Source organism: Carassius carassius, chromosome 16, assembly GCF_963082965.1.
Source record: "Carassius carassius chromosome 16, fCarCar2.1, whole genome shotgun sequence".
Classification (NCBI taxonomy): domain Eukaryota; kingdom Metazoa; phylum Chordata; class Actinopteri; order Cypriniformes; family Cyprinidae; genus Carassius; species Carassius carassius.
In genome coordinates this window covers 26,265,570-26,291,135 of record NC_081770.1, presented here as the reverse complement: position 1 = coordinate 26,291,135, position 25,566 = coordinate 26,265,570, and the positions used below count along the sequence as shown (strand labels likewise).

The 25,566-nt window shown below is 37.6% G+C and overlaps 1 protein-coding gene across 3 annotated transcripts; it reads right to left on the bottom strand.

Moving 5' to 3' along the window:
• Nucleotides 1–1,870: 1,870 nt before the first annotated feature.
• LOC132160028 (apoptosis-stimulating of p53 protein 2-like) lies at nucleotides 1,871–24,727 on the bottom strand. Of its 3 annotated transcripts, none has more exons than XM_059569716.1 (18): nucleotides 24,410–24,727; nucleotides 17,128–17,275; nucleotides 16,612–16,725; nucleotides 12,578–12,654; nucleotides 11,387–11,488; nucleotides 10,766–10,943; nucleotides 9,528–9,712; nucleotides 8,850–9,014; nucleotides 8,552–8,729; nucleotides 8,340–8,468; nucleotides 7,811–7,890; nucleotides 7,311–7,704; nucleotides 5,288–6,048; nucleotides 4,074–4,211; nucleotides 3,830–3,963; nucleotides 3,579–3,745; nucleotides 2,582–2,781; nucleotides 1,871–2,491 (listed from the first exon to the last, which is right to left on the bottom strand). In XM_059569716.1, exons 1-18 carry the CDS (start codon nucleotides 24,416–24,418, stop codon nucleotides 2,450–2,452), a joined length of 3,201 nt encoding a protein of 1,066 aa, XP_059425699.1. In that variant the 5' UTR covers nucleotides 24,419–24,727; the 3' UTR covers nucleotides 1,871–2,449. The 3 variants fall into 3 exon arrangements, with proteins under 3 accessions (XP_059425699.1, XP_059425700.1, XP_059425701.1); XM_059569717.1 differs by having other exon boundaries at nucleotides 8,552–8,726; XM_059569718.1 differs by lacking the exons at nucleotides 16,612–16,725; nucleotides 17,128–17,275; nucleotides 24,410–24,727 and adding an exon at nucleotides 13,814–13,846.
• Nucleotides 24,728–25,566: the final 839 nt, after the last annotated feature.

Here is a 25,566-nt window from a genome sequence, read left to right as displayed (position 1 = left end):
CCACTTTCCCTCAGAGTTTCAAACACACCTGAACAAACTAATAAAGGTCTTCATGATTACTACAAAGTTGCAGGTAGGTGTGTTTAATACATATTGAAGCTAATCTCTGCAGGAAAGTGGATCTCGAGGTTCAGAGTCAAGGATTCCTGCTGTAGACCCACTGTCCTGCCAAGTTTAGCTACTGTACAACCTTAAACAAATACAGCTGGACCAGCTAATCAAGATCTTCAGGGTCACTTGAGAAATCACAGGCCAAGTATGTTGAATCAGGTTGGAAATTAAATTTGAAGGACAGCGGGTGTCCAAGAGCAGGGTTAAAGGCCTAGGCCTAGGCCTCAAAGTATAATTAAATTTGGAACGACAGCGGAATGTTTGTGTATAGCCGAATACAAAGCTTTTCAAAGCATACTCTAGTTGATGGCCAGTTAGTGTAAGAAAACTTAAAGCCGCATATGCGAGTTGAGTGTACAGCATATGCACAGTTCGAAAAATAAGTCTGTACCCCAGTATAAACATAATAACATAATTTTAACAGTTGTTCCATTATGATTATGATCCATTATTATAACGAAATTGAAATTTCAAAAGTTGAAAATGTCCGCAAATTTTTATTGAACAAAAAACGGCATAACATGTTAGTGAAGATTTTAGTTTACATTTTAATTAAAGATTTTAATTAAATTAATCAGACAATCCACAGATTGTTTTGCAAAAGAATTACACATTCATTTTAAGCTTCGTGAATAAATGACCAGTCCTGTTTTTGTTCACTTAATTTTGTACCATTTCGGTACATTTGTTGGTGTGATTGAATATCGCCCCATATCTTCAGGAGAGAAGAGGTAACCAAAAGAGAATTTTTGGAGCTTGTAGGAACAGTCAGGCATGATATTTTTTTTCTATTTTTCACTAGCTTGATTACATTGAGCATAATTCTAAATGTATTTACAAATGACAAAAAACAATCTGTGCATATTGCACAATTGTTTGTTAGTAAATATAAGGTTTAGGTCATTAGCGATGGCTTACAGGTTTAACCGGGTTAAACTTATGGCAGCTCTGTGTGATGGGCATTTGACTCGAGCATGCACAGGAACCCAGATAATCATTGTGTTGTGTGTCTCATTCACTCCTTTTCAAGATATTGTGCAATTGCAAAAATATTGAATGTACCGCTAATGTATAAAAGCTAATTTTATTTAACAGTATTAAACAATAAGAGTCAGTAATAAAGCTTGAGCAGAATGCATTTACAGTACAAGTGTAAATAATTAGTAAAACCTTGGTTTTACAGAAATTGTAGCGAAGAAATTTGTTCTGCTTTCGTTTTATAAATGAGGCCAAATTGAGGTCCAATTGTTGGTCAACAGTGCATGTTGTGCTTACACAAATAACAATATTTTCTGATGTGCAGCTGGTGTGCTTTATTACATTTGAAATCTATCTTCATTTCATGAACTTCTGCAAAAAAGGCTTAAAAAACCTAGAAACCAGACTAGTTATTGCTTTGCTATTAGTTCCGATGTAATAAAGAATCAAATGTTTTATAGAGGAAACCCTTTGTTGTTTAAGACAGGAAATACAATAGTTTGTCATGGAACTTACAAGTTAAAAAGAAGTAAAACTCTATTTAGCAGACTATGTATGATTATTTTAAACTGTCCCACATTTGGGACAATTAAAAAATAACAGTATGGTAATAATATTTGTACATATTGTGCATATATTACCTGGTTTAGTCTGGTGTCTATATTTTTAAACTGTATTATTCCGTTGCAATGCCTTGTTGCATAGACTTCCATAGTAAATGTATTACCAAAAATGTTTTTTGAACCAGAAATCAAATGGGGAAAAGGACAAAAATAGTGAGTCAAGAAATTTGACAAGGTTTATTATGATACATGAAAGCGGTCTTTGCGCAATAAATTGTTAATTGTTCACAGAACACACTGTTGTAGCGTAGCAGCAAGCACCATAAGAATAGGTTTACATAACATGGCATTATGAATAAAAGAAAAAAAAAATTATATAAAACTCTTATTTTCCTTCAAAAGATTAATGCTTTTTTTGTTTGCACTTTGCAAAACAAATCAGCATTAGTGAATACAGAAACTTTGTTCAAAAAGATGAAAAGTTCCATCCCTAAATCTGACATCCTTCATATGAGAGATAATACTCAGATGACTATTAATGCATCTGTATCATTCATAAATTCTTCATTTCTCTTTCACTTAACTATGCATGCTTGCTTCTGAAATGTCCATCCAAATCTACCACTTCTACCAAAGCTTTTAATCTTAAAACATGTATAGCATACCAACATGAAACTATTCTTATTTTCATCATGTAAATGTGATGCATTCCTCTTCAAAACTGCAGAATTGCAGAATTAAGTTACTGTTGAAATGGTAGACAAAACTCCAGGCACATCAGCGCTAATTTGGAGAGTTTACGCAAGGGTCCTCTGTCTGGGCTTGATTCTGGGGTACAGCTACAGAAGAAAAACAAATATGAGCAATCTGTAGTAAAAAAAACCGAACAAAAAAAAGAATGTAATGTTCCCCAAAATTAATTTCCTCACCCCGAGGAGGTTGCGAGGTATGTAGCCCTCATTGTCGGCACATCTTGCCCACCACCACTCTGTTTCTTCACTGTCTTCTCTCCGTAGGACGGTCAGACAGTCTCCTTCTTTAAAGGACAATTCATCTGGGCTCTCAGCATCATAGTCCCACAGGGCATAAACAACACCCCTGTTCATGATGCCCATCTTCTCCTGCACACCTGTAAAAAAACACACACAAAAAAAACATCAACTATATTGTTTTATTGCAACAAGGTACCAGTGTAACTTTAGTAAAGTCTCACAAGGTGCTTTCTCACCAGAGGAACCTTTTCAGAACTATTGGCACAAGTTATCGATTTCTGGTGTGTTTGCACTGCAGGAACTAGGAACGTTTCTAGTTCTAGGAACTCTGAAGTAGGAGCTAAATTTGGTCCTATAAACAAAGTACAAATGAACATGTAAAGCAGCGATTACGCATTTTCCTGTTGTCTGCAGCACTGTGTTCTTTTCTCAGCATCGATGATATGAAACACTGCAAGTTGTCATAGGAGATTTAGTCTGATTTTTGTGCTCTGCCCCGTCCACACAGAGACGCATTTAGTTATATACCTAACAATTTTGTATCGTATTGGAGTTTCAATTCCAACATTTTGGGAGAGTGAAAGTGCCATTTTTTAAAACCAGGTCAGTTTCGGGTCTACAAAGATATTTCTTGAAATGAGGAAAATAAAGATCAGATGGGGAAAGCTCTGGCTTCGTGTGGATGTGCCCTAAATCTTGAAAGTTGCACATTCCACCTCTGTTATCGCGAAACCAGTGACACAAATCAAAAACAGCTTAGATCCTCTATACACCGGTTATTGATGTTTGTAAATGCCGCGAATAAAGACATCGATGTCGGCCGCTTCAGAGTTCCTGCTGCCAGTGCGAATTCAACCAGAAAAACTGGCCTGCTGGTTAGTTCCTACAACTATGCGGTGCGAAAGCGTCTATCATGGGAGGACTGGTCTCTCACCATAGAGAAACTGCGAACATTGGGCGTAACCTTCTTCCATCTCCTCGCACTTGTCAGCCGCCGTCTGCATATCGCTGTAGGTTGTGGCATATACGGCAGCTCCCGATTCCACCAGGAACTTACATACTTGCACGTTATTACAGGAAGCAGCACAGTGCAGGGGAGTCCTTATAGAGAGAAAGACATTTTAATTGGTTGTAGTAAATTATGGACAGAATTTTAATGGGTTTACATAAATGTTTTTCGCTCACCATCCATCGCTGTCTGCGGCATTCGCGTTTACTCCAAACTGCACCAGGAACTTTACGATTTCTGTGTGTCCAGCACACACAGCATTGTGCAGAGCAGTAATGCCCTCATCATTGGGTAAACTGGGGTCTTCCACCTGGATATGACATACATACATATACTTCAAATCCCAACTAGCTACAGTATATGTGCAGTTGTTATATTACTCACTAGTGGACCAAGTATGTAACTTGGCCAATTTCTCACCTCATATATGATCCTCTGGACAAGGTCGTACTCGCCCTCTAAAGAGGAGTCCAACAGAAGGGCCAGAGGGTTAAAGTGCACACGCATCCCGTGGTTGATGCGCTCTGAGCCCGTCTTACGTAGGTTTGTTCTTTTGCCCTGTGAAAAACAGGATGGATGAATAGATATTTAGTTATATAGTACAAGGAAATTCTGTACATAATCGATGTGTATCTTGTAGTAAAGTTCTTGGATATGAAGTACAGATACTAGGTGTTAGCCTGACATGAACCACTCTTTCATTCCGCATATTAAAAGCCCATTGAGGGACACTGGTTGCCAGTTCTGCTCCATTTAAATGTTTAATGAGATCTTTGCAGAGTGCTCGGAATCTTAGTGTGGCTAGTTGCTAAGCAACAGCCCGAATGGATGGTTTGATAAGAATCTCTACTGACCTGACTTGTCTTCACCCTGTTTCTCTGTTTCTACCGCTTCTCTCTCTGTGGCCATACTTATGTAGGCTAAATGGCTATATAGTTTTCTATAAAGACAAGGAATCGGTCTCAAATGTCTCCCTCATTCCTTGGAGTCTTCTTCTGGGTCTAAACTTCAGATACAGTACGTAATGCCACATGGCTTTGCCGTTTCATAAAATGACAAATGGGCTGACATGGATCAAGTCCAAAAGACCATAGGGTGTCCGAATTGTCATTTTATTAATCAATGGGAATCCACTTTTGTGGCCATGATGCACAGTGTTCCTCTATGTACCACTGTCCACATCAGGTACACCATTTTGGACACCGTCCATGACTCCCTGCATAATATTGTCAGGCTCATTTGTGCATAGATTTTGACTTTAATGGATTGCTCACTGTGGAGTCAGTATCTGACTAAGCTTAAATGCTTACACACCTTAGCACAACAAAAAAATTATTTAAATTTCAACCCACCCATCAACTACCCTGCTGCTGGGATACACTTCCCATCAGTGCACATTTTAGATGTCTACCTTATCGGACTTATTGCAGGTGTCTTGGGTCTCTACTATCAAATCGATGAGTTGATCAAGTTTGTTTGATAAGAAAGACAGCAAAAAATACTAGAGATTGCTGGAATCCTGTTTTTGGCAACTTTTTGTGATTTTGGGTCGCTACAATTTGAAATAAGTGTGAATGTCCCTTCAGTCCCTCTACAGATATGGTTTTACATTTTGGGAATGTTTTATTACCTACCGGTGGTAGCATGACCTGTCCTGTGACCTCTGGAGCCTTCATATTGACGGTGTCCTCACCTGGTCCCTCCTGGCCTGTCATGCTGGGATATGGAGGTGGAGGGTAAGGTGGGTACTCCTCAACATAGGGTTCTGGAGCGGCTGGGCCATAGACTTCCTGTTCTTCTTTCAGCGGTGGTTCCTTCGGTACAGTACTAGAAATGGAGCTGTCATCCAGGATAGGCGATCGAGGTGGAAGCGGTGGAGGCGTCAGCTCCTCGTCCTCTTTCTCACACTCAGGTATTGTTGTATCACGGTATCCCTCATGGGGTCTACTGCTCTCGTCAGCTACTGGCCTGCATCCATCCTCACCTTCTGCCTGAAAGAAGGCAGCTGGGGTTATAGTGGTCTCCATGGCTGCCAACGTGGTCTTCTGGTAGAGGAGCTTCTGGATGTTGGGTCCACCAGGCCCCTCAGATTCTGTTATAGAGCCACGCTTTTTAAGAGGTCTGGGCGCATGGTGCAGTCTTTTCCTCAGGGCCTCCAAATCAGCATCGCTCTGGAGCCGATGGGAATTTGAGAGGAACGGGAGAAGTTTGGTTGGGCTGAGGGGCCGGGGTGCGCGTTCTACCTCCTGGCCCTCAACAGAGGAGGATGCAGGGGCCATATTGTTGCCCTGGTCCACTTGGTCAACATCTAGACCTTCAGTTTTCTCAAGATGACTGATGTCCTGGATAAGAGACTGCTGGCCCCCACTGGATGGGATGACTGGTTTACCATATACTGTTATAGGCAAGGAATAAGGATCAGTTACTTCATAAAAACATCTATAGAATAAGTTGGGTGTCAATTGCCATTTATATTACGCAACCACAAAAATACTAACATTACTGAGCTAAAATGTATCCAATCTTAAGGGTGTTGAGCATATTAAGTACATATAATAGTAATAATAATATTAATAAATAATGCATTATATTTTATGACCATATCCTCATTTGACACTTTTTTTCGTGTCTAAACCATAAAGTGTAAGAGCAATTTGCCTATGTGTTCAAAATTTTAAATATATGCTAACCAATGCTGGAACCAAAACGACTACAAAAGTTATGTAACAAAATAATGAGCCTTTCCTTATCTTTTTGTGGTAAGAGCTTCACTATGAGCCCTACTCACTAGGGAGGGTAGAGTACTACTTATATTCTCATATGTACAACTTTGGTCCACACTATGAACTCACATATGGCACTGACACTTTATCTTGAAATATGAACTTTAAAAAATAAGTGTATAACTGTTAATTTCTATGGCAAATACAACTTTCATGCCAAATATGGTCTGCTTTGTGTCTTTATATTAAACTGATTCCAACGTGTACCGTATAACCATCTGGTGCTTAAAAAAAAAAAGTTAATAAGAATTGACACTAGCAGAGCAATGAAGTGTCCACTTACTATAGAATCGTTTAAGGACACAAAAATAGTATTTGGAATTCTCCCAAAATCTAGGTGTAATCTGGTCAAAACAAATCAGACTTTCTGTTGTAATAATTAAGCAGCTTGATTTAAATACTGCCTAATAAATCCACTGTTCCTAATTTGTTTCTGCCCCGAAGAACTTTCAGCTGAACTAAAGCAAGCTTCTGAACTTCAGATAGTTCAGACGCAATGTTTGGATTAAGACTAAGAAATAAACGCGCTTATTTTAAGCCCAAAAATCCTGTTATTATACTTTCAGTTATTTACACAACTATATGGAACACCAAAGCATTTACAAAGAAATGGTACATTGTTTTCCACTCCTGTGTCGCTACTGCTTTTAATTCTCAAACAGCAGTAATAAATGTTGGGAGAATTGTTTTTTTTTTGGTTGAACCATTCCCATAAATTAGTCAACGTCTTTTTTAAAGTTGGTTATGTGTGCTCTTGTTGATTTGACAGAATGTCCAGTTTAACATTACATCTTGTGAAATAGATACTTATCAAATTCCATCACAAGACACCACTGGAATTTGTTTGGGTGCCTAGTGGGCTGGAGGTACTCACATCGAGGCTGTGAACGGGTCAGGGTACTTTGCCCTTGATAACCCTTCCCAAGAGTGCTGTGTTGGGTGTACATGGAGTAGATGGATCTCGCTGCCACCGTCTGGGGTTTTTGAAGAGTAGTGGGGGTGGAGGTCTCCTTCCCTGCCAATGTATCTGACGTGAAAGGACGTACTGTCGCGGCAGGTAAAGTGTCTGGTTTAGGGGGCAGAGGTAGGGGTAAGGTGGTGATGTGTGATGGAAGGGGCACTGGGGGTTTCTGATTGGCTGGTCTAGCTTTGCCAGGGAAGGTGCCCGTGCTGTAAGGAGGTTTACTGAATGTGGACTGGCCTGGTAGAGCAGGTTTGGGCTTGCTTGGAACAGGAGGAGGAACCTTCCCAAAGGATCTACCTGCAGACTATGATTAAAGAGTCATTAGTGTTTATTTAATACATAATATCTATCCATTAGCATTGATTTATTGCCAATTTTTAACGGTTAACATCAGGTTCTCAGTGCATTACCTGGCTGTCCCTCAAGAGGTCCTCACTACTCTGGTTCTTGCGTAAGGGCAATGGCGGAGGTTTCAAATCTGCCTCAGAATCTGGAACAGATATTCAAAAAAAAAAAATCATCATATCATAGATTTATCATCAAACTTAAACACTACAATGCCATTATGCCATACAATGGATTATGACATGGCAGAGGTGCCCAATCCTATTCCTGAAGATCAATCTTCCAACATTTCACGCCTGAACCAGAAATGTTCCAGATCCTCAGGAACATTTGAAAATTACAGACAGGTGTGTTGGAGCAGGGTTGGAACTGAGCTCTGCAGGTAGGTAGATATCTAGAAACAGGGCTTATCCAAGTTTAACGGAGACACATTTTCAAGTAAGCCACTCGTGGCTGACTTTCCTGAAGAGTGTAAACACTGTGGTTCTATGAAAACACTGCTTTGTTTGTTTAAGCGGTCTGACATGTCAACTTCTAGCTTAACTAACTCCATGAGTCTGAATGTGGTTCTTGAAAGGTTGGAGAGAGGCGTACCTTTCTCGTGGGATCCGTGGCTGGTCATGCGGGGAAGGGTGGAGGAGTGGCCATGGGAGTTGCTGTTAGTTTCTGTGTTGGAAAACAAATCTGACACCTTGGAGATCTTACTTGTCAAGAAACCAATACCTGTCAGATGGAAACAGAATTAGAAGATGAATCAGAGTTTACTGGTGCAATTTGTGGTGAATACTGTACACATATACACGTACCTGTGTTCGGTTTAGGAAGAGGTTTGGGAAGGGTGGCTGTGCCGTCAGGATAAGCAGGCTTCACTAGAATCTCCTGCCTGGGAGGAACTGGAGGAGCCGGGGTGGTCTGGATGTACGGCCCAACAGCGGCAACCCTGGAAGTGCCGGTGGGCTGAGAGCTCTGCCCTTCAGATGGCTGCTGGGAGTGGAAGAGACAAAGAATAAGAAAAATAATTTCCGTGCGTCACAAACTACATCTGAGTCTAAAAAGCACAAGAAATGTAAACGCTTGAAAAGTAAAATGTAAGAAGTTGCTCACAGGCAAGTTCTCTTTCTGTTGGAGAGCAGCCTTTTTCTTCCAGAGCCTCTCTCTCAGTTCAGCCACTCTTTTGTCCATGGCAGCCATTTCTACGTTCCTCTTGTTTAGATTCTCTCTCTGCTGCTGGAGTTTGGCACTCTGCTCTTGGTTCAATTTATTCCTCAGCTGCAGAAAAGAGAAAAAGTCCAAACAAAAGAGGGACTGTTGAATTTTGTGTGCAGGACTACGGCTTTTCAATTCTTTACTATTTTTTACTATTATTCTATGTGGTGACAATTTCAACTGAAACAGGAAGAGAGGGCAGGACATAGAGCAGCCCCGCCCCCTTTTTAAAATAGAAAATAGCGTTTTGTTTATATATACTTGGGCCAGAGCCGTTGTGCTCAGTAGTTCTAGAGAGCATTTGATTGGTCAGAAGATTTGATGAGAAGATGAAGTACGATGTGACATCAATACAATTGTTTTTTGTTTCTGCAACTAAGCGACTTTGGTCGGCCAAGCCTTTTCTGGTTGACTAACAGTTAGTCGACTTAAGGGGGCAGCCGTAAAAAATACCTGCATGTACTTACATCTGTAATTAATTTCTGTAATTACATTTATAGTTAAATGTAATTACAGTATAGCATGTATAGCAGGATTGTTTTACAGAAAGCTGCAGACCAACAGGAAAAAAGCTACCTGAAGCTCTTTGTACAGTCGCTCGAGTTCTCCGCTTGAGCTCGGTCCAGCTTCATGTGGGACGTCCATTTTGCCACCACGTAACATGTCCAGTTGTCTACTCAACTCCTCCACCCTGCTGACGGCCACCACCAGCTCCCGCTGCTTCTGCTGAAACAGACCATTCATCTGCTCGATCTCCTCCACTACAGAGAGAGAGAAATTAGGTATATCACTCACTTGTTAATTAACTTCTCATTCCCATGAGCAAAATCGTTTGTTGTTGTCCCTGTTGATTAATTTAGCCGCTAATGGAATTTTTATATAACAGTCGAGTGAACTTTTCCATTAGTGGGCACATGATCCACAACAAATGACATCTTCACAAATGAACCTGGAAAAAGTCCTAAAACCCTTTTAACCTAAAAAAAAAAAAGAAAAAAATTTGAAATGTCTAACTTTCAAATTACACACCTCAGTTTATATCACAATTAAAGTAAATCAGATTTTTGCAGCAGAAAACCTAATTAGTCGATCAAATCAACTGACTTGGAAAAAATTAGTTACTAGTGTTGTCAAAAGTACAGACCGCGATACCATTCGATACTGAAATTTTAGACGTGGCTTTCAAACGCTCTTGTGTTTTTCTGTGTGAACATCATATCTGTTCAGTGTGTGAACACTGGCCAATCAGAGCGCGGTTTAAGTATCCGCTCAACAGTGCTCAAATGTTAGCGGGAAATGGACGTTATAAAATTTGCAGTGCCGACTGGTATCTTTATTTTTATCGGTATTTTGACAACACCATTAAATTCAATTAACAATGTTAAATTTTAACCTTTTTTATATTAACAAAAATGTAAAAAAAAAATCACTTTTATATCTTTGATTATTTATTTAAATAGTCTCACACGACTAATTTATAATAATGAAATATAAAACTAGTCTGTAATACAATTACAGTGATATTAATAATGACAATGTAATAAATATGTAATAAACATCTTTTCCAGTAAATTTAATTGGATTTAATGAAACTTTTACTTTGTTTTATGCCACTACGTTAAACAAAATAGCAAAATCATTTATAAAACAAAATTTAAATAAATAAAAAGTTATGCAAAAGACTTCCCCTAATCTAGCAAACAAATGGGCCACAACACCACCAGAAATGACACTTCACCTTGAGCTAATATCCCTCGAAGGTCAACGTTACAGCATTTTCAGCATTTCTAACCTACTTTCTTTCAGGTCCTGACCTAGTTTACTGTTGCTGATGCGTTTCTGTTCCACTTGTCCTTTCAGAGCCCGAACCCTGCGCAGCTTGGCCTCCTGGTTCTCTGCGTTCTCTCGCAGCAGTCGCAGTTTCTCTTGCTCAGACGCCTGCTGCTGCTGCTGCCGCTGGTCCTGCAGCTTCAGGAAGCGCAGTCGCTGTTCCTGTGAGGAGGTGTCGGGTCACAATCTCACCGAAACTCATTTTCAGACATCATTAAGTTTCAGAACTGTGTGCCTACTGTTTATCACTCACGCTGATAATGGACAAAACGGTAATGGTCTTGATATGGAGATGACTCCATGCAGTAGTTTATTCTAATGACCTTAACGCAAGCAATAACATCATTCACAGATGACTTCAAACCTGAACTTTGATTTCAACTGACAAACATGAAATGCTGCTCTTTTTCATTTAATTAAAGTGAATGGTGACCAAGTAAAGCCTTGTTTGCCATTCATTTCTATTGTATGGAAAAGAGCAGCATGGGCATCCTGCCGAATATCTCCTTTTGTGTTCAACGGAAAATAGAATATCATATTCTGAAATAGTTATTTAAAAAAAAACACATTGAACAGTACATTATGTCAATGGTGCAGTAGGCTACCTTTGTGGCTAGAAGTTGTTGTTGTGCGTTGATCTGTTGTTGTTGGCGTGATGCCATCTCTTGCAATTCACTGAGAGTGATGTCCATATGAGGAGCTGTCATCTAAAAAAAAGACAAAATACAAATCTATCTACATATAGATATATATATAGATATAATGTATTTTATATTATATATATATATAGATATAATGTATTTTATATTATATATATATATATATATATATATATATATATATATATATATATATATATATATATATGTCAGATTTAGCTATTTTATATTGGATGGCTATGAAGAGTCAGTATGTTTGGACATTTTATAAGATAATTTTAAAGGAATTTGATATGGTAAAACTTTGTCGTCGGGTCACTTCGATAGTCATTCATGTCATTATGTTTTCTTTTTGAAATCTTTACATTAATTTTGAGTGTTGTGGATCAAACTTTGAGTCGACCCTCATTCTGAAAGTTTGATTTACAGTCAGTTTTTAATCATGGTTTCTTTACACCGTAAGATAAATATGATTTGCAGCGTCACAATTATTTCTAGTCAATCTAACTTTGTGTACAGGACTGAAATAGCAACAGTAAAGTATCAATAATAACATTAACAAGATAATAACATCAAATAAATACAAGACAAAAGGGTTTTTATGGGTTAAAACTAATTTGCAAAAAAATAAATAAAGTTGTGTGAGGTTTTATATACACTTAATTGTTTTATACATATCAGATACATCATTTTAATTACAAAAAATGAATAAATAAACATTATAAAAATATAATATAAAACCAAGTAAAAATGTGATAATACTATAACTTATATAACAATAGCATTATACTATAACTGACAAAACAATAGCACATAACATGTATGAAGTTATGAATGTTATTCTATTCACTTTTTTAAATCCTTTTAAATACATTTAGAGTGCAGTGGATTAAACTGTGAGTTGACTCATTCCCAAAGTCTGATTTCCAGTCTCCTCAGTTTTTAATCATGTTAAGACATTATTTATTTTAAATATAAAATGATTAAAGATTGCTTTGTCACAATTTATTACAGTCCATGTACGAATACTGTCTATTAAATCTTTTCATTTGCACAGTTTACAGACAATTTCCAATTCAAGCCTAAGTTAGCAACCGTATCCAACTTATCTATTCTCTGAAGGGAATTCATACTCACTCCATTTTCCATGTGTCTGTCTATCGTCCCCTTCACCGCGTTTCTTCTGGCAAGAGACTCTGGAGCCCTGTGACCTCCTGAAGTTAGAGACAGAAATAACGGTGTTGGCTAAGCTAAACACATTCTCGCTTATTTCAGGATTAGGGACTTGTATTAAACATTTGACAAATAATTAGTCAAGTGCATTTGGAGTTAAAAACACAAGTGATACTCAATTCATGTGGCTTTTTGAGGAGAAGTTTAAATTTAGACTTTGACTCAAAGATCAACAGTTAGTATTTAGCAAACTAGCATGTAAACATGCTAACAATGGAGACCAGGAACTGCTGGTGTAAACCTCATTACATAATGACTGTTTGGCTGGGGAAAACAACTAGCACTCAATTATCCTGCATATGACTGCCTGGGCCAGGGTCCCACTTACATAACATCAACGCTAGCGCAGCTTATGTGGGTTACTGGATAAACCAGTCTAAGAGCAAAACAATGCCCAAATAATGTTCTTAGTCACAGTCTGACACCACAGGGGTCCTAATCAGGGTTTACAGATTAGGCAAGCAGGGTTTTACCTCAATTCTGTGTGAAAACAAACCACAAACACAACAAGATACGAGTCAAACTTTGTGTAATTGACAATTATTCTAGACAGAGAAATAAGGAGCTCTTTGTGAGGTAAAGCCAGGCGTACAGAGCCGATATCACTTGCATTGTTGTGTAACAGCCGGTCTTTGTCCGGTGAAGAGGCCCAAAGTCACTCTGAGAAATCTGAAACCTCACACATGGTTTCACATGACTGAGATGTTTAAACTACTTGGGGGAATAGAGAGGATTCACTTCAAACACGCCATGTAAACAAACTAGTAGAAATTGTGACAAAGGGGATTTAAAAATAACATGCAAAACAACTGACGAAAAACTACTTTAAAGCTGTGTGAGATTTTATATATTACACATTCTGATTACGGATTAAAAATAAATAAATAATTAACCAAATGAAAATTATGTGGTACCATAAATTGCAGAATAATAGCAAATACAAATAAAAAATCTATACATAATCAGATGTGAGGTTTTTAAATATGTATTATACATTTTAATAAATATATAATTGTAAAAAACTTTACAATAGAGAAGAATTGTCATTGGGACGTGCCCACAGCAATGGAGTAAACATAAATAGTCCTCATTTCTAACTTCAAAACAAAAAGACAGGAGAACTAATTCACATCAACTCACATAATCCATTTCATAACCATCAATGAAGACGAGACGACAAAAACTGAAAGCTTATAAAGACAGGCAAACAAAAGGAGCAAACGAGATGATTAACAAGGTGATGTAGAAAACACAGGTGAACAGAATGAGCTAATCAGGGCAACTACGGGAGACTAGGTCAAAGAACAAACGACAGGAGACCAGGATAACAAACCTGACAAGAATAGAATAGAATATAATATAATATAATATAATATAATATAATATAATATAATATAATATAATATAATATAATATAATATAATATAATATAATATAATATAATATAATATAATATAATATAATATAATATAATATAATATAATATAATATAATATAATATAATATAATATAATATAATATAATATAATATAATATAATATAATATAATATAATATAACCAAGTAAAAGTTCCAAGTAGGTTTAACTGCAGACCGGAGATCTCCAAAATGGGGCGTGAACTCCAAATGTGGGCAGAACAACTGAGTGATATAGTAAACAAAACAAAAACAGATGTCAACAATGTCTGAAACTGGGCCCAGATGTGCCAAGATACCAAATTATGCAATTAAATGTCAACAACTGTTTCAGTCGGGACTGTTTTAATTTGTTCTTTTAGGCGAAACTTAGTTGAGACTTAAAAACATCCACTATACAAGCAATACAGTTTTCCATTGGGTGCACATGCATTTAGGACACAAGAAAAAGATCTATTCTGATCTATTCCAAAGTCCCCTACCCTTAGGCAGTGCCCACGGAACAAGCCGTTCAGCAGCAAATAATTCATGCCTCGACACAGCCATAACCACAACAAATTAACAACCCCTCTATTCACAATCTCCCATAAAAGGAAATGACATTCACGCCTGTCCGCAACAACAGCATGTCCACACTGCCAAGGGGGAGAGGATGTAATCGAATGGGTCCGTGATTTGGCATTGTAAAAAGAGCCAGTCTAAATTAAAATTGTCATCTAACCATACAGCAGAGGGTAAATAATAAACAAGACCAAACATTCTTTACCTCTTTCATAGTGCTACTGTCTTCAATATTTAAAATTAGGCATCAGACAAGAAATTAGAATCTAAAAGTAAAAAAAGTGATTCCTTTTTATTGATTTTTTTTTTTTCACTTTTTATAATTGTTAAAAAAAAATTAAATATATGTTGCAATATAAAAATGGCTTAAGAAAGGTAACAGGATTGATGGTAACAGGGTTGACAGCATAATTTGACAGTGAAACTTAAAACAGATTTACAGATTGATTTGATATAGTGAAACTTATTTAATCTTGAAATGTCTCACAATATATCATTTTCGATTATTAATTGTCTATATATATATATATATATATATATATATATATATATATATATATTCATATATACATAGATACACTGGTAACAGGGCAGACAGGTAATCCTGAAATGTCTAGGAATATATCCTTTTTGAATATTAGTTGTTTACTATATAAAAACATATATAAAAAAGGAAATAACAGGTCTGACATTTTAAGACAAATTTACGACTAACAAACATAATCAAACTTTAGATAAACTTAAGGGGCTCTATTTTAACAATCTAAACGCATTTTTGGAATGGTCTGTCCCTATTCTCTTAATAAGTAGTGGGCGTAACGTTTAATAAACCAATCAGAGTGTCATCTCCCATTCCTTTTAAGAGCGAGATGCGCTCGCGCCATGGCGGATCTCTATTTACATGGTGGAATTTTTTGGCGGAAAAGCGGAACGCTTCTCAAGCGAAGAAACCGATCTGCTCGTGCGCTAAGTTAAAGCGCACGAGCAGATCATCTATGGGACAAGCAGGAATCCACCAAAGTTTTGCGAGGTGAAGAAGTCGTGGGATGATGTAGAATTTCACTCATCATTATAAGTATTAATAGGCTAAATTGCAAATAGGTAGCTTTATTCTAATACACGCAATGACTATCTATCATTACATTTTTATATTTATGTAGCCTAATATTCGTTTACACCGTAATCCTTTTGTTTTTAATATTTGCCATGTTTGTGTGACGCGCATCCCTGTGTGTAATAATCAAAGTCAACGCGCACTGTGGACCCGCCCAGAGGAGCATTTTCTACCAACGCGCTCTTTAAATAACAAAAAAATATTGCGCCATTGAGTTTAGACTAGGTTTGAGTTGGTCTATGGCGCAGTCTATTTTCAGCTCCTTAAAATAGCATTGCGCCAGCAATGTGCCTGAACACACCTCTTTTTTAGACCAGCACGCCCATGTGTGCACAAACGGACGCAAATGCATTTGCTAATTAAACGACGTGGCGCTGGACGGGAAAATGCGAACGGCACCAGACTGAAACTAGCAAACACACTTGCGCTGTGCTTTGCGTCGCATTGTATGATAGGGCCCAAGATGTCCTTGTGTAGAATTTTTTTCATGTAATATTTATTACTTTAAAAAAAAATTATAATTATAGTGGTAACAGTGTTGACACACAACTTAAACCTTAAACTCAAACAAATAAAGCATGTTTAATAAAAACATTGTCCAATCTAAAAATGTTAATAAAAAAAGAATTGTGCATTTGCTAACATAGCAGGGAAACATACACAGGTAATTATATACACTGGTGGGGAAAGACCAAGAATGGATCCTCATAATGAAAGGAAAAAGGTGAAATGTGTATTAAACACAGTAATATGAGAGATGAAAAATGAGTTTTGCAAAATGACCCAAACACATTCTGTGTCTTTTGAAAGCACTACTCTCTTATTGACTCTCTCACTCTCTTTCTGACCTGTATCGTGGCCAGGTGCTCTGTCATGACGCAGGAAGAATCGCACCTCCGCCCTTTGCTGACCCCAGCGCTGCAGTACTTCGATAATTCGCTCACTGTCACCAATCACACGCTCTAAAAAAGACACAACCAATTGGAAACAAGGGATGCAAATTAGGTGGCAAAGATCCATTCTAGAGTGATGCATCACTGCACTGCACCTGTCCATAGTCGCATGGACAGGTGCAAAAAGATTAATTCTATTAATTAATAAAATAATTCTGATTTTTATTTCTTTAACAACTTTGTAAAAGAAAAGAGTTCACTCAAAATGGAAAATTTTGTCTTCATCTTTATTTCTTTGGTAGAACACAAAATTAGGTATTTTTACAAATGTTCATGCTGCTCTTGACAAATAATGGCAGAATTTAAATCGCTGGGCAAACTGTTGCTTAAAAAGTGAGCCACATAAAAATAACATTTTGGAATAAACTTGCTCAACAGGCCAAACACACAAAAGTGCAAGTCAGCACATACCAGATCCTCTCCACATCTCGGCCAGATAGCAGTCCACCTCCCCCGGCTCTTTACACATGTCCACCACATCTCGACACAGCGTCTCCGGCGTGATGGGAAGCTCTGTGAAGTGCTTGTCGCTATTGCTGAGGTACACTGTTAGGAACATCTGAGTAAAAAAAAAAAACAAAAAAAACAACAACATGGGACGTTATAACAAGAGACAGGAACAACACTCTAGGGAAGAACATTGTTAGTTCCTCAGTTCATTTTATTTTAAAGAAACCACACTAGAATTTAATTCTGTGATCAAAAGCAGTGTTGTTTTTAATATTATTTCAATCATGACAACTCTGATGGATATGACAGTGTTAATGTATTTGGTCTTGGCGGAATAGATCTGCTACGCTGCTGCTGTTGGTTATTGCTGTAGTTGTAGATTATGCTGCTGATGCAAGCAGGTACAGGAACTTGCTACTGCGAAATGTATACGGCGATACAGTGCTGTGAGTTTTTAAGAAATACTGCTGCTGCACAAATAGCATTTAAAATAACACCATAGCAGATCAACACAGGTGGAGCTGGGGAAGGTGGAGGGTTTCAGAGAAACTCTGAAAGCGCACAGAAAGATCTCTAGTGAATGCTAGCCAGCCATATAAATGCAAGGCAGAAAGCTCATTGGCTGCATAAGCAGCATTAACCTATCAGCTTGTGCCAAGCTGTTTAACTCTCTGAATATCATGAGTTACATTAACAACGCATCAACCTGCACCATCTAGAGTTTCATGACTGAACTATATATTTATATAACCTTCCATTTTGAATTTTTCAGGATGCGGAGTTCTTAGTGTTGCATGTTTTGATTTCTCCTGGAGAGGCAGCATGAGCCTGGCCTCAGCAACACAACCTTATACTGTCAATAGATGCATTATATACAGAAGCTATAGCCTATCCATTATTCGCCACTTACTGTTAATGTAATAAAATCCGAATAATACTTGCATTTTGGTGTATACATAGTTATTTTTGGTCACTGATGTTTTAATCATGTCACTTTTCTGGCGTTTATGAAGTGTTAATGTCGAGCCCTGGAGTCTATGTGCTGGGGCTCAGCCCCAGACGGCCCCGGCTCAATTTAAACCCTGTCTATACAGCTAAAAATGGTAACTGAAGAGGTTCTTGCTTCCATACATTAAGGCAGCTTCATTACGAATGCTCTCAATCATCCAGACTGTTTATAGATATGTGAGTTTATGCCAGATGCCCACGTAATCTTATAATACAGCTGTGCTTGTGGGAGAAAATACCAAGATGAATGGTTGACAGCAAAAAAAAAAAGAAAAGAAAAAGATGCTGTATTTCTGTCTTGGCATTTTAAATGCAGCCAGCACAGATGGCTGTCACATCAAGAGGGTTCTTATCCAGAAATAAAACACAAGCATGGGGTAATTAGTCAGAAAGCAAGGAGGTAATTGATTTGTAATTCCGAAGTGAACAGCAGTTTTGGAAGGAAAAGACAAGGTCATTGTCAATGTGGGTTACATCATTAACGTAAATTAATGATGAAATGAATAAAATGTTTTAATAAATTATAAATAACGAGAACATAAAATCAACACCTTAACTTATTTTTGAAGGACAATTCTGCTAGTGTGTTGTTATTTTCAGACTATCTGTAGCAGAGTTATCACTGCTGATAGAGTGCAAAAACACTCAGCAGTTCTGTGCTACTATGTGTGTGTGTGTGCGTTTTCATGCTTTGCCAAGCGACGCTGAGGTACTACTGTCACACCAGATGGGTAGAGGCAAAACTCGGCAGATCTTCCACCTTAACCCGAGTCACACGACAGGACAGGAAACAGTGCTGCATAACAATTCCTAAACGCACATATTTTATTATACGCGTCTCTGAAATACTTGATTCTGATTGGTCAACTGCGACATTATGCAGTCAATTAAGTATTGGTCATTCATTGGTCATTCATGGTTTTCCCATTAAACAGTGTCTTATGTTGTATTACTTTACATGCTCTTTCATTCATAATAAAACAATTTTAACTAAAAATACTGTTTATTTGGTTTCATTTAAAATAATACTTACCGATATTTATTTTCTATATATTAGGATCAATAAAAAAAGGATCAATTTTGCAACCTCAAATACAGAACTTTAGTGAAATTTACTTAACTGAAATAAAATAAGTAATAAAACATATAACAATTCCTAAAACTAAAATACAAATAAATGAAAGCTAAATCAAAATATATATATTTTTTTAATAATTTTAATATTACTTTTCACATTTACATTTTAAAGATTTTTGTTGAATATTTATATTTTATTCCAGCTTTATTTAAATTAACAGAAAAAATGTAAACTAAAATTTTTGTACTTTAGGTTAACAATACCGACACAAACTTTTTGCTGAACACACTTTTCTTGATTGCAATTTGGTTGTTGCTGCAGACCACCACAAACAGCTGTCATCAACATTAGCCCTAACTGATGTTTTTAAAATGGTTATCAGTGTATCCTGATCTGTGCAGTATTGGTGCCGTGACACACGTGTGCCGTCACACACTGCTGTGCGAACTGGCTTTAAGAGGCTTTCACTCCTTTAGTGTGCAATCACTTTGGTTCAGGTTCTTCATGGAACCATCAATGCCAATAAATAACTTTTATTTTTAAGAGTGTTTATTGGAATCCATGGTTCCATGAAGAACCTTCATCCATTTTAACTTTTGGAAGATTCTTTGAAGAGCCTAAAATGGTTCTTCTATGGCACTGCTGTGAAAAGCTCCTTTTTGGAAGCTTTATTCTTAGGAGTGTAGACCGTAGCCCTTCTGTTTAAGTTAGATGGATGATTTTATTTCTCTCAGACCATTCAGTCTGAATCTCTTGGGCTGACCAACAAAAGCCTTAATGAGATGAATGACCCTAGCTGGAAATGGAATTTCATTAATCTCCATTTAATGTATATCTTCCACTAATGTCCTTACGTTATAGGTCGAAACCAAACTAAATGCTAACCTCATTTGCCCCTGGGTTATGGTTTATAAGATGAGCTCTTAAAAGATCCAAATTGAGTTATGAATGGAGCATATTGCCTCATGTCTACTTACAAACCTGCAGACCTCTTATGTAGTATTTTCCTTTTTGGAGATGTTAATTATTTATTCTTCCTACGGTGATATAAGTGTGTCTTGGAAGCCATTGCAAAAAAAAAAAAAAAGAAATGCTTAAATGTTCAAATTTAACACATTTATTTTTGCCGGCGTCATATTTCTATGACATACCAAATAGCTTATTCAGCTATTTTCCAAATTTCAGGTACAATGCTTTGTATTTTGGTCTCCAGTCATCAATGATTTTATGTAGGGCATGTGTCTAAAATTCTGGCTTTTGAATCAGCATTTGTGTCTATTGTATGTTAAATCCTAGAGAAATTGCACACAGAAAAGCCCTTTAGCTGAAAGCCAGCCCGCGGCAGTGATCCTACACTTGATCCCCGGAGTAATATTTCTGAGAAATCTTAAGTGACATAATGCTGTCCTAGGGAATGGGACAGAGCTTTAGGATTACTGTAATAAAGCACTATTTTGCAACAGGACACTGTTTATGTTGCCACAGGTAACCACGTGTTATGTAATGGATTTGAATAGTCAAACATACTGGCTTTTTCCCAACAGCTGACAAGGACTAAACTCTCACTGAATTTCCCGGAGACCTCATTTATGGAGAAAGTTAAGGAGAAGTTAAGTTTAAGTCATTTCCTCACTTTTTACACACAAAATAAGATGTTTTGACCATACGATGATAGTAAAATAACACTGGACCCAACTGACTTCCATTGTATGGACATAAAAACACTTGGAAATTGTATGATGGTTGATGTTGGTCTAGGTCTGATCTGAAGACAGGTTAAGCTGGTAGTTGGTTAAGCTAGTTTAAGAAGACAAACACAACATATGCTGTTACCCATCCATGCTGAACTTCTCAGCATCTAGTTTCTTATCTCCAGTTAATACTGTGACATCATTTCTCTAACTGACCTGATTTTATTTATACTTTTATGTGTTCCCTACACACTTCTATAATGAATGCATTTAACCCAGTTTATTGGGTCATTTTGAGTGCACAAGGAAAAAGTACAGCATTCCTTTGCTATTCAAAGTCAAGGGGCGTAGCCTCGGGTAACTTTGCATTTTGTGCATCAAAAGAATAAACATTAAACAAAAGATTTGATGACTAAACCTTGCCATGCCAACAGTCCATTTTCAACAGAGCACACAGCTTTGACATAATGATATTCAGATTAATGCCTACAATCATTAACCCTAATGTGTCTCGAAACTAACCAAGCCACAAAACCTTATAAACTGCATGGCATTTGCAACATGTTTCCATAATAGGAAGCATTCTTAATTATTTTTCCTGTTGTTGAATGTTGTAAACAGTAGCGTATTGTTCAACTCAGATGAATAACCAGTGACATCGTCTGTTCTGCAACATAAAATGTACATTCAAGCCCGTACCACATGGTTTTCATTAACTGTAAAGGTTCATTGCTTTGACTATTGGAGCTTGTGCTCCAATGTGGGCAGAAATCACATTCGACTGGATGAATGAAAAGCAGTCAGCCACAAAGTCTAGGAAAATCTACTATAACTACACAAAGAGGTAATCCAATGTATGCTGAGAGCATCAATTTTCAGTGAAAAACTACAAGAAAAAAAAAACTGATCACTACAAGAGCATCTGTCAATGCATTCTCTGATCGGACAAAACATAGGAGCACGGTTTACTTTATAATGTGATTGTCCTTCAATCTCTCACGCTTTGTTAGGAAGTAGCTGCTCGGTGTTTCTGTAAGTCACAGGACAGAACCCACAGATTCAGCAGGCTGTCAGCCCGCAGTGTGTGTGTGTGTATACGGGCACAGAATCAGCCATATGGCCCTTGCAGTGGACTGACACAAAGCACGACTAATGTGAGGATTACCCTTGAGTTCATACACACCCCTCCTGCCCACACACTGACCCTCGGAAACCCTTCGGCATACCGGGAGAATAAAGTTGATTGAATAAAAATGCTGAAGCTTCAAAAATATAGAGTCGACTCACTCAAGGTCCATGATGGTTTAATTTAAACTAAAGAACAGTTGAGCCAACTGCATATGTCCTCTGCTCAGCAGTACAGACCCTGCTTATTGTAGCTAGAAATAGCTTAAAGGTCAAAGTTAAAACATTCCGAGTGCCTGATTACCGGTTGGTCCTTGGGAGCCGGGTTTTCCAAACACAGTCTCCTCTGCATAGCAGCAATGTTGTAGTGTGGAATGTGATCTTGGCAACAGTTGCCATGGCAACCGGCTGCCGCAATTCTGGTCATTGTTTCCCGCTGAGGCCTCAGGTGGCTGAAAGGGCCTGACAACAATCAGCGATATTTATAACTCCTAATGCACAGCCTTTGAACTGAAGTGGGCTACGGAATTAAATTACTACAAGCTAATCTTATTCCACAAGTGCTCCCGGACCAAGTCATCTATTCACCTGTCAAATCAATTTAGAGTCTTGAAAACAGCTGCTCTGGGTACTATGGGAATTGCACAAAATACATGACCACACAAAGACCCTACAAAACCTTTCAACGGGGGGAAGCTAGCGACCAAAGTCAACTTCCTCTAGAGGAACTCTAAACAATGCCTTGATATTCTGAATGCAGTTTAAGTTCAAACTGGAACAAGGACAATGCAGGTTAGTTCTGTAAAATGTCACAATGAGAGGAATATCCCACTTCTACTTTTTTCAAACACAACTGATGTTCTTTTGAGAATTAAGGGAGCTAGTAATTCACAGGAAAAACAATGAACTCAGCGTCTGAGGTACCAAATGATTTATGGAACAAAGAACACAGTCAGTATTCAGACATTTCTCAATGCTGAAAGAATACGCTTCATCACAAACCTTAAAAACACTGTGGTTCTCTCAAACACTGAGTATGACCTCAAATAGCTGCTTTACTTTACTAAAGATTATCTATGATCTTAAACTGACCATGACAGTGATGATCCATTAAGACAAATATTTCTTTGCAAGCTAAATATACAATTCTATTATATTATCCTCAAACACACATGCCAGTGATATACCATATTGCATACACAGATTATACGTATAGAGTAAAAATAAAAGAGTAAAAATACAATTTTTTTTAACATTTTGGTTTGAAACCAAGCACATTTCCATTGAAACAATACCTAGAAATTTTAAATCCTAAAGCTGTTGTTTTCTGAAGGCCGTTCATTTCATTTTTCACATTTGTAAATCCGTAAAATGAAAACTCAGAATCTCATTTGAGTTTATACACAGGGATTATCATTTGCATGAATGCAGAAAAGCTATAAATCCATGGATACTACTGATGGTTCTTTCAGATTGAAGGCGGACATCCGGTGACAAAGCTGGTGGGGATTACGGACTAGCTTGAAAATGAACCTTTAGATAAACGAGTTTTACCCAGGACTGGATGTTTACCAGACATGTACTACAATGAAAAGGTCAAAAACACAAATGGCTCGTCATCAATGAGGACAGAGGTGACACGGTCATATGTTTTACTGTGGACGGACGGTGGGGTGTATGAATGTGTGACTCACCAACACCACGACTGACTCACTCATATTATTAGTGACAGCAGAGAGATAGAGATAGACTATACGTATAATCTCAAATACCATGTTAACATCAAATGACTCTAACATTTCTAACCTTTCTATGTAGCAAATGACATCTATAGAGTCTGGCAGGTAAATGATATTGTGAATATTTGGCTATGTTCTGTGTAATGTAATAATTCATTTTGCACATTCCCTGGCACCTTATTTAACCCAAAGAACAGCAGAATAACTTCAGTTCTAGTGGAAATTTGGGTGTCTACATAAAAAACCTGTGCTGGGGTTGTTAAAACACCTTTTAGGAATCATTTACTGGAATTAATTAAAAGATACGCAATGTTCTGGATCATTCTGTGTTTGTTATCAGAAAGCAGGATATGAAATCTAAACAAAAAACAGGTAATCCAATCCCTACCTCTATTTATTTCATAGACACCCCTTTATTACCATGACACTGATTCCTAGAAATCTATCTAATCCATCTGATATAATCAAAGCTGCTTAGATGAACACAAGAAGTGACATCTTACCAATGCATTCGTTGAGTTCATCAATGACAAAGAAGCACTGGTGATGGAGGTGAAAAATAATGTATAGAAGCGTATCTATTATACGCTGACTGAACTTACCGGCATCATATTGAAAAAGACCTCGAGATATTCCGTATTCCTTATACTTAAGAATATAAGACCTTTCCCTGGTCTCCCAAGAAGTGTTTCTTATTGTTGTTTTATATGCAGGTATATTATGCAAGTATTATCCCCTTCTTTTACGTATCATTATTTTAGATTAGTCTCCTCAGATATTGTGCGACAACTTTGTAGCGTTGGTTTATTATAGAAACCTGTTGCAGAATGAACCCCAGATGAACTCGGTAAATAGAGTCAAGTTTCTTATACGAATCGCTCAGACGCAGGGAACCGCAGACCACCGATCGCACCGAACCATTTGTGTTACAATGAGCGAAATAAAGATAACGGTCGTTCGCGAACGGATCAGCTAGGCTACTGTCCGCCAAGCAGATTGCAGGTCCACATTATATCCGTGCGAGCGAGGTTCTTCGCTGGAACAACAAACGCAGCCCAACCCAAAATGACGCTGCGCGAGATCCCGAATCTCCCCGGCGCGTGCATGACAAACTCCGCCTCGCGCCACCCGCGCGCTTCCCGCCCACTTCATCATCATCTTTGTTTCTGAGGAGGCGTTCAAGTACAACGGTTCGAAGATTTTATATGGCTTTGTCTTATTTAACGTGTCTCACACTCTTTAGAAGCGTTTGAAATGGATATTAAGGAATATGACCAGTTAGTAAAATTGAACGTGATAAATGAAAGACCTTTGTCGTTGGTACAATACTCGTTTTAACCCCCCCCCCCCCATTCAGTTTCATTGTACGATTACACAAACTACAAACAAACATGTATCAAATGCTATCGAAAGGTTAAGAAATACTAATAGATTAGACATGACCAGGTATTGAACACGTGTTAAATACAAAAAAGCTAGCTAACAGAAATAATCTTGGCCCTTACGAAAATTTACAATGGGTTTCTTATAGTAACGTTAGCCTAAAAGTGTAGTAACCATGTTTTTGAGGCGAGATTACGATTTGTATCATCACAGTTTTACTACAAAAGCAATGGTTACACTATAGTGTAGCAAAATCATGGTTAAACTAGAAACTATGGTTTTATTTGTAGTTAATTTTCGTAAGAGGTGTTGCTGGACATGGTACTATGTTTTATTGACATTTGGATGTTTTAGTCATCAATATGGCAATAATTTT

What these genes read in the sequence shown, in the direction of transcription:
- LOC132160028 (XM_059569716.1), bottom strand. An exon ending in CGAGATGTGGAGAGGATCTG is followed by an intron (nt 16,726 to 17,127) that starts GTATGTGCTGAC and finishes TGTCTTTTTTAG; the next exon opens with AGCGTGTGATTGGTGACAGT. An exon ending in GACTGTACAAAGAGCTTCAG is followed by an intron (nt 9,015 to 9,527) that starts GTAGCTTTTTTC and finishes TCTTTTCTGCAG; the next exon opens with CTGAGGAATAAATTGAACCA.